Source organism: Empidonax traillii, unplaced genomic scaffold (genome assembly GCF_003031625.1).
Source record: "Empidonax traillii isolate 1590-97213 ecotype Southwest subspecies unplaced genomic scaffold, ASM303162v1 scaffold240:size1935192, whole genome shotgun sequence".
NCBI lineage: Eukaryota > Metazoa > Chordata > Aves > Passeriformes > Tyrannidae > Empidonax > Empidonax traillii.
The window spans coordinates 1,742,096-1,751,975 of NW_020955433.1; the positions used below are offsets into that span (position 1 = coordinate 1,742,096).

The window sequence follows — 9,880 nt, forward strand, 5'->3', positions numbered from 1 at the left end:
TAACCTCAAATGTAACAGTCAGCAGGTTTTTCCTTAGCTATTGGGCAATTTCCGTGACATTGTTTCATTACAATCTTAGTAAAATACTTGCATGCAGAAAGTAAAAATCTACTGTTATAAAAATAAATCAGGAACAGCATGGAGTGTAACTTCTTAGCTTATGTTATTTAACTTCTAGCTATGATTATGTGCCTTTTCTGGCTTTTTTTTTTTTCCTTGTAAGGCTTTTGTTATAATTCCTTCTTTGTGCCAGCTTTGAGTAGTTTCTTATGAACAGGTCTCATGAAATCATGTGAGTAGGTCTCACTGAGCCTCTTGCAGAAGTTCTGTTGCAATTATAAATTTTACTACTTCAAACTGTGAGCTAAAAGCACCCTGCCAGTCCTGTCATTTTGAAACCAGTGACCAGTGTGGAGCTTAGATTATGTCTTGATGTGTAACAGTCACTGTGTTTATGAATAAAGAGTCGCCTTCACGAGCAGAAGATGAAGGAAGCCAACCATGCTGCTGCTGTGCAAATCTTTGAGAGAGTAAATACTTCCTTGCTGCCTATGAATGTGTTGGATTTGCATGGTCTCCATGTGGATGAAGCTGTGAATCAGTTGTCCAGAGTGCTGCAGGAAAAAAGTGAAGGTAGGGTTTAGGTAATAATTCTTGCTCCCTAAGAATTATTCCTCCTTTTCTACTAAGAAATCATGATACATGTCAATATTAGAGGGAATGGATTTAATTTAATACCGTCTGTTAAAAACAATCGGGCTTTGTGTTGTCTTATTTTCAAAGTACCCCATGGTTTGTTTATCTTTGACAGGACAATGATTCTTGTTTTTTTCTGTCTTGCACCCTACTCCCAACCCCTATACTTCTTTGTAAATATTCCTCCTGTTTTATCCTTTTTTTTTTTTTTTAATTGAATACTTGGTCTGTCCTTCCTGACATTTCTGACCAAGGTGATAATACAAACATTTGTTTCATCTCTGCTTTACTTTGTCAGGACTATGTTGCTTTTTAATCTTTAAAGAAAAATTATTGTGTTGGAGTTCTAACCACAATGATTATATTGTCTTTAACTTCTACATTAAAGTGTGTGATTTGAGACATCTTTCAGAAAATTCTCTATCAGTTTGTCAGCAGGATCTCGTGAGATCAGAATACTGCTGCTCCCAGATGTGTCATTTTGTGCAGTTTTGCTTGAGGGCTCATTTTTTTTCTTCCAGTGGAGTGTTCAAGTACTTCATGAGTGTGGTTGCTGTAAAAAGATACGTTTTCTGCATTGCTAGTTTACCCTGTAAATTTAAGCACACTGAGAATGCTTTGATAAGAAATATTTCTTACGCAAGATACTGTTGCACAAACCTGATTTTTTGAATCCACTACTCCACAGAGTATAAACAAAAGTGTTCATGGGGCCTTGGATAATCCTTTTCTTTCAATATGCAGTAAATTGCATTATCTATTCCTGCAATTACATTTGTGTAATTTAAGCTGTAACCTAGTGCTTTTTAGAGCTAAATTTCCAGAACTGCATTTCTGTCAGGAGTCCTGGAATTGGTAGTAGTGGTTCTCTGTGCAGTCCATTCACCTAAATCTTTAAAAAAAAAAAAAAAAAGTTAATTTCAGTGTATGGACATGGGAAAGGGATCAGTACTAGGAACTTTTCGGTGGCAGTAAACTGATATAAAACCTAAATAAAGTTATGGGAGAAAGAGGGGATAGTTGAGGAAAGATGTCATGTGAACTGATAATTCCAAACTGGCAAATCTTGACTTGTTTTGAGAATCCAGTTTAATTTATTTTTTTTCTGTTTTTCAAACACTTCATCAACTGAGGTTGATGTTATCTCTGGGAAGAGAGCAATTTCTTTTGTTATCATGGCTAGATACAGCTCATGGAATGTTTTGATCTGTTGATTCTCATGCTCCAGTGTAGCAGAAGATAGTCCACATAAGCGTGACTTAAATGTCAAAAACACTGGATTTCTGTTTTCTTTCTTCTTATTTTCTTTATTCAATAAAATGTTATTTCTTTATTCACATTAATTTAATAAGATACATTGTGAAGCAATACAGTGTCACTTAAAAATTGAGTAAATTACACTCCTTTTAATTTTGCAATTTAAATTTTTATCACAGGGCGTAAATTCCAATTAAATATTAGATGACAGAAACAGTAAAGCTGCTATGAAATTAGAAGGATTTTGTCATGATCACAACATGCATATTGCAAGCACTCTAGATTTAAAAAGATTGACTGTGTTTGTTTTTTCAGAGTATCTTTATCACAACAGGGGAAAATGGCTCTTTTTATTTAAAAGATGCATAGCCAGCATGGGAAGGCAAAGCTCTAAATCAAGAGTGAGAGTTTTCAGAAGAATGCATGGAAGGTGTATACTGAAGGCCAAGTCTCTGCTGAGGGAAAATTTTAACCGTTACAATTCCTGCTGTTACAGAGCACCAGCAGACTGGTGGTAAACCATATCTCACTGTTATCACGGGAAGAGGAAGCCATAGTCAGGGAGGAGTTGCTCGCATCAGACCAGCAGCTATCAGATACCTCACAACCCACAACTTCAGGTGAGTTTAGGTTTTTGTTACTGATACATTTTTTTTTTCTCAACCCACATTTAACTAACTGAAAATTGAAGTTAGTTTTAGAATACTATTAAGCGACTACAGAGATTAAGGCAGGTCTTCTGTTTCAGATTAAAGTAAGTTTGCTGTTTCACAAAGCCAGTGCAGTTGTGTGACACAATGGCACTTTATAGGGGGCACCTGTTAAATGTTAGATCCTTTCCTCTGAGATAGTTCAATTACATATTTCCATTCAAGGTTGCTGTCTTTACTGTGAAAAGTTGTTAATCCTGCTTTTTATTGGTTCTCAATACCTGCCTTAGTGCTCAGTTTACGAGGGATAGCAATTTAGCAAGTCTAGCTCAGCATCAGTGTGTTTGCTGCTTTTTCTCTAGAGCGCTGTATGTGAAGGTGAGTGTGAAGGTGACTCAAAAATAACACAGACTTCTGTCCCAATTTCCTTCTTACTTTCTACAGAATACGAGGGTGACAATTCATTCTTAAAGAAGAGGGAGTGAATGGGGAGCAGGAATAGAGGAGCAAAATGAATATAACCAAGAATATCGGGCAGCTTTTTCTTAAATCTTCATCTTAGTTTCTGCTGTTTCCAGCTCTTTGCATCTCCAGATCCTGTAAAATCCTCCTTTACTGTCACATCTGAGGACATAATGCTGATTTCCTGACTCACATGCACGTATACTTGACTGAGAATCTTACCACTTTCTGTATGTTTGAAGATTGAAGGAGATGGCATTGCACGTAGCTTTCATGTTGAAGCTTCGTTTTTTCTTGTTTTATAGGTTCACAGAAATAAAGCCAGGCTGCCTGAAAGTCATGCTCATTTGAGTAGTTGTGGACAAGAGGAATATAGAAACTGAGGTGTTGGATTACAGCCGGATTGCAGAAAAAAGACCGATGTTTTTTGAACAACTGTACTAGTATTTTGTAATCTGTTTTAAAGGATGATATTTTATTAGAAATTATTTCAATTTGCAGTAAGTGGTTTTGTCAAAATGTTTCCAATACAATTTTTGTGTGAAATGGATCCTTTTTTGAACCTGCAAAAAGAAGATACAGGAATTGAAGTCTCAGAAATGCAGATCAAGAATTTTTCTGAGAAATATGTGATGTTTTAAAGGGAAGTTAAGGTACAATTTTTAAATATAACTGTCTTCTCAGCATACCTAATCTATTTCTTTTGACTCTCACACATTTTGATTGCCGTGGCTTCTGTGCTTTTAAAACATAGTAGCTTGTGCAAAGTTTGTGCTTCAGAACTTTGTGCTAAACCCTTCAGAAGAACAAAAGGAGAGGGTGAAACTGGGCAACTACTGATATTTCAAATACAGTTACAGCTGAGTGCTAAATATTTCCAGGTTTCTTTGAAAGAAACCTGGTTTAGTGGCTGTGCTGCTATGATGGGTTGACTGGTTCTGTGGTCTTTATTCCATTCTAAACTTCTCCCAAGTCTGGGAGTTGCATAGAATGGCCTGTGCATTAAGACAGCTGTTAGTTTGGTAATTTTGCAGACTTAATGTGATCTGTTAAAGGGAAACCCACAATGCTGTAGTTCAGTCTCTTCTTACACATGGCTAATACTGTAATTTTGCAGGAAATGCCCTTACATTTTTGCCCTTACCATCTACTGGATTAAAAGTGTTTCTTATTTTAATGGCTTTTTAAGAGAACTAAATTTGAGTTCTGTTTCACTTAATAAGTGTCTAATAGTGATGTCTTCATTCACTGTGTATTAAGTTTGGTGTTTTCCTTGTAGAAAATATGATCGTGAGACATTTTAAATGTATTTTTAACATCAAAGTGAATGCTAATACTGCATTGGTAACTGCCTAACTGGAAAGTCTGGGAGTACAAAAGTTCTGGTTTTTTTGGTGTTGCATCGGCATCTAGAAATATCTGTGTAAAAAAAACACAAAGCAACATAGAAAAACCGTAAACAAAACCCATCCACAATGAAATATAAATATCTGTACTTCTGCAAGTGTTTCCAGTAGACAATCAGAACACTTTTTTTAATAGAATTATATATAGAATGCATTACTACTTTTATTTACATCTTTGCCTCTTGAAATATTCATATTCTTAAAATCCTAATTTTGTTGTAAGGCTTTTTCAGAACAGGTCTGAGTTGTGTATTAGGAATAATATTAATAGGCTAAAGATTAATGGGAGTGTTTTTAAAGTTTTTAACCATTTTTGCAGGACCTACACACACATAAGAGTTTGTGTATGAATCCATATGTGTGTGCATGTTCTGCCATTTATGTGCATGGGTACTAATAAGCAAGGAACTTCTGTGAGAAAAGCTGTCCACAGAAATAGATTTCACTTGAAAATGTGTCTGTATAAGTTGCTGACAAGCTGAAAGACATGGTGTTTCCCGAATACCCCTGTTTACTGTGATACGTACACAGTGAATATAATGCACAGTAGACTTAAAAATGAGTTTGTCATGCTTCAACAGATACAATAATGTTTTCATGGTGATTTCAAGTGGAAGAGTAGCTTGAGTAATACTTAATCAAAGGGACTCTTTCTAAAATAAGACTGCCATAACAAGTTTTATGTTTTTTGTGGGTACTTAGTTCATCTGAATTGGGTCCTTTCTCCATTTCTTTCTCTTGGGACTGCTCTGGTAACCAGTGGTGCAATTCAAAAGACCTGTGTTCCCCAGACAGCACTAGCAGAGGTGTTTCTACCATTGTACGACGTCCTGTGTGATGAAGCCCCCACTTCATCCTCTGTGACAGTGCCTAAAATGGACTGAGATGCCATTTAGGCAGTTGGCCTCAAGACAGCAGTTCAGACTATCAGCTGTCTTGTCCCAGCAGAGCTAGGATCTTTTTTTTTTGACCTAGGAACTTCCTTGTGCTCCTGAACAGGTTTTCCTTAGTGCTACTGTTTATAACAAGTGGAGGTACAGCTCTCTGGGACAGCTCTTTGAAGTACTAACCCTGTTGATTGACCTGAGTGGCTGTTGGGTGTTGAGCTTCTGGGTGCCCAAGCAATGTGCTTGTAAACAGGAAAGTACCAACACTTCTGGCTGTTTTGGGAGGGAGCCTGATTCATTCAAGCATATTCATACCATTCCCAACACGAACAAAGACAGCTTAGATTTTATTTCAAAAGATGAGCAGAAAAAGTTGCTGTCTTGCCCATCTGTTCATCATAATCTAGTTGACATCTTTACCCTGGAGATAAGAAACACCCAGATTTTGCCTTCTGGCTTCACAAGTGGATGATAATGATGCCACTTGACTCTCACTTCCCCAGAAAATGCTCTGACCAATGTGCTCGGGACTATTTTTGAAGTCGCCACTTCCTGAGCCTCTTTCAAAATCGCCACTGCAAGCTAAGAGTGCGAGATCAAGGGGACAAATGAGGTTGAAGAATTTCATAGTTCATAAACAGTCTCTGGAAGTGGGCTAGGACTGTTCAGAAAAGCAGCTGTCCCTGCTGAGCTTCAATGTCCTTCCATATTATTTTTCCATCTCTTAGTCCTACTTGGATAAATAGGTTTAAAATGTTCAGGGCAAAACCTCCATTGCTTCACCCACTGCTTGGAGAATTTTTTTTCAATCTGTCAAAGCAGAGAAATACACAGCTTAGGGGCCGTTTGGGGTACTTTTCTCTCTTCCTCTTTTAATTGTCCTTTTGGGTACAGGTTGAGATTCACTAAAGTATTCTGAGTACCCTGTCTGGTTATAGGCTGATCTTTCACCTAGTATAAGTTGTTTTACTACAAGCTGAACTTTGATGGAAGATGATGATTTAAAATTGTAACATGGGCAGAACCAATCTTTCCTCTATTGAAAACAGTGACAGAGCCTCTGTCAGCTTCAGCAACTCAAGATGAGGCACTGCAGTTCCAACTCAAGAGAAAATAACGATGAGCTCAGGCTTTTTCTTCTGTAGGATCTCAAGCATGTGCTTAAAAGCTGTGCTGAGCTTGATGCAGAACAGAGCAGCAGTTCAGTGCACAGTGAGTAAGTAAGTAGAGTTTTATCAGTAAGGATCTTCATGCTTTCAGCTACTTACCAGTATTCCAGAAAAACAACACTGGAGTTGTTGTATTTCTCTGACTGTTTTTATTATGTATTCTGTGATGAATTCTATGAAACGTAATTGTTTCAAAATGGTATTTTAAAGTAGGTTACATTTTAGAAGTTCCAACCTTTCTGATGTCTTTTACAGTTACATCAGTGAGAATCTCGACGTATCATGTAAATTCTGTATCATCTTACACTTTTAATTAGAACAGCAGTATTGCCACCAGCACTCTAAAATAATGTGCAACTGTTAAAATACCTATTTTGTGTACCACTTTTTATTCTGTTCTTCAACAGCATGTGATTGTGATGACTTTAATATGCGACTTTTGGTGTCTTTTTTACAAAACATTTTAATAGTTCTCCCAAATTTTAATTTAGGAAAATTTATCCTTTTTTTTTAATGTACAAAATTAATGCTTGCGCTAACATTGATGGGCGATCTTAAAGTTAAAAAAAAAAAAAAGACCCAGAGGTGCATTGTGGAAAGTTGTCTGAAGTAACGTGACTGTTGAAAAACGTTTCACTTGATTGTGAAAGTGGTAGGAAGAAAATGTTATATTAAAAAATATTTGAAGATACTTTGGTTTTTGCTTTTAATATCACGTGGTACATCCCTCCCAAACCCAACCCAAGCCCAACTGTTCATGCTATTTCAGCTAAATAACTTGTGCAAAGGATTAAATGACTGTATGTGAATATGCATGTGAAAAGACCTAGTATTGCAGCTACCACTTGTAAGAGCTGCTAGGACCACTAAGTATATTGGAAGATATAAATTTCTATTTTTAAATTAAAATGAAAAATGATTTTTTTATTTGTATAAAGTTGTAATTTTCCTGTTCACTATAACTTTCATTTTTTACTGAAATAGTTTTGTAATCTGCATTTAGAATTTCTAATGTGAAAAGGAATTTACAAAATCTAGTTTAATAAAGATTTTTTGCCACAATTATAGCCTTCTGTCTTTCCTTGGTAAACCACACTTCAGATTGTATCAAATTTTGTGAAACAGTAGCCTTGGAGTTCTTCACCAAAGCCACTTGCCTTGGCTTCAGGATACCATCTGTAGGGAGATGAAGCAACCATCTGCAGGCATAAAAAGGAACAGATTTGTGGCCTAAATTTCAGTGTTGGAAGTGGGAGCTGAATGCTCACATTACTGAAAAGGAGGGTCATGGTGTCAGATTTTTTTTTCAGCCTGAAGTAGCTGAAGAGATGCTGTTCCAGCCTTGCTTACTTATGGGAGAGTGAGGGCCATGGTGTATCTTAGGGAGAGAGGCCAGTAAGACCACTGGAATCATGGGAATTTGGGAGAGGGAAGTGTTCTGGATAGACCTGAGTTAGCAAGACCCTTTAGGTCAGGGCCAGTGACAGGCTGGATCCTGAGGAAGCACAACTGTACCGCTGAGGATTCAGAGCTAAGTAAGCCTGGCTGGCTTTTCCCAAGCCTGTTCTATTCTGGTCACATGCAGATATTCCTTTGTGTTGTCCTGGAAGTGTGGAAAGACACCTGAGACCAAAGTGCTGGCTAGTGTGCAGCCTGTTTTATTAGCTCAGTTGAAGGACAACTGGCTTTGACTCAAGTTGACTCCTGCAGAATTGTTCCTATGACTTCATTGCCTTCTAGCTTGGATTGCCGCAGAAACAAGTCAGGCTTGGGCATTTCCACAGCAAAGCCCTAATTCACAAGCTATTGAAGAGAGCAGGGAAAGCAGGTTTTGGGAACACAGGAAAGCTTGGCAGATCTGGTTTTAGATCTGACATGGCTGATACCAAGCCACCGTTAGCAGACCACAACATTGGTGAATGCCTTACTGGTTGTGTGCTGCTTCCTTACAGGACTTTCTTCTGGCAGTGTGGCCCAAGGACCAGCTTGGGGATTAGTCTGTCAAACTGGGACGTTTTAAAGTGGAGGTACTGCTAGTGGACTTGCCTTTTCTCTGGAGACGGGACCATAGTTCAACGAGGAGACCCAGCTTAACTCCTACTCTCGCTAAAATGGTCCATCCTGATTCACTGTCCTGTGTCTCAGTTCATGCCCTTATTTCCTCTGAGTGCTGGAATAGCCCTGAGCTCCTCTCTGCTTCCAGCTGGGAGATGCTCCTCAACAGCACTCTGGGGATTTCTGAGAGTCTTTCTCCCTATTTAAATATGAGAAATGAAATACTTTTCTCTGTCCTTACTTAGGGAAATAATTTGAACTTTAAGACTGTAAATTGAATAAAAATATTGTTTGAGGCAAACAGAAAATTTCAGCTGAAATTATTAAAGCCTAATTAAATGTTGTGTCTGCTGGTGGAACATATCAGGTAGCTCGACAATAGGTGGTGCCCTTGCCAATGGCACAGAGTGATGGTGGCAGCAGTTTTTACTGTGCCCTTACCAGAGCTGTTGTTTCTCTGTATGACAGGCACTAGAGGATGTTATTACATATCACGTGCTGCTCATTTCTTCCTCAGGGGGAGAATACTGCATTCAGAGCATTATTTTGGTGACTTTTTTTTCTCCTTTACAGGTGGGTGGGGTAACTTGTTTTTAAAATATACTTGCTGCTCTGTGCCAAAGATGGGCAAGTCAAGTTCATTTTTGCACTCAGGTTTGAAGATGATAATACTGGGGTTTCTCTGTTGGCTGCCCTGTGTTGGTTTTTGTAGGTTGGTTTTCTGCTTGGACAGATGTTTGGAGATGGATATAAAGGCATTGTTTGGTGAAGTCCTGTGCCACTGTGGTTGTTGTTGGTGGCACAGTCATCTTGAAAACCCTCATGGGGGTGGACCCTCTTGATGTTGGTTGATGTTCTGCATCATGGGGGCATGGCTGGGCTAGCAGTGGCTTCTCACTAGCTGGCATCATTAAAAGCTTCCTTTTTCCTATAGCCTGAGTGGCTTCTACATGGCATGGAGCTGGGAGGCACTGTCTTCTAAGGATAAGTTCAGAGAACTCTTCCTATAAACAGGGCCTGTGTTTGTCCCAAATAACAGTTAGGACCATCAGAGGATCCACTCTCTGGGCCAGTCTGCCCTGTGTCCCTCACTGCTGGAGAGCCTTTGGGATGCGGAATCAGGTCTGCGGCCTTTCTCCCCAACATCTCAGTTGAAAATTCATCAGAGAAATGTTGAGGGAGCCTACAGAGTACAGAGATGCCTTGTAAGCTGTAAGAATCTTGTGGGGAAGATCTATGGAGACATGCAGATGGGCCATGTCTGAGGGGCCACATTGCCAGGTACAGGCACAGGCCCT

At 38.7% G+C, this 9,880-nt stretch overlaps 1 protein-coding gene across 12 annotated transcripts in view; it reads left to right on the forward strand.

Moving 5' to 3' along the window:
* N4BP2 (NEDD4 binding protein 2) overlaps positions 1-7,589 on the forward strand; it is a 40,997-nt gene extending 33,408 nt beyond the window's left edge. For 8 of the 12 annotated variants that reach the window (XM_027888582.1, XM_027888592.1, XM_027888590.1 and 5 more), the window contains 3 exons: positions 465-633; positions 2,450-2,573; positions 3,371-7,589. In XM_027888582.1, coding sequence (XP_027744383.1) covers positions 465-633; positions 2,450-2,573; positions 3,371-3,416 — 339 coding nt within the window. In that variant the 3' untranslated portion in view covers positions 3,417-7,589. Of the gene's footprint in view, positions 1-382; positions 634-2,449; positions 2,574-3,370 lie in introns of those variants that run through there. The other 4 variants (XM_027888589.1, XM_027888591.1, XM_027888594.1 and 1 more) reach the window with 4 other exon arrangements.
* The last annotated feature ends 2,291 nt before the right edge of the window (positions 7,590-9,880 follow it).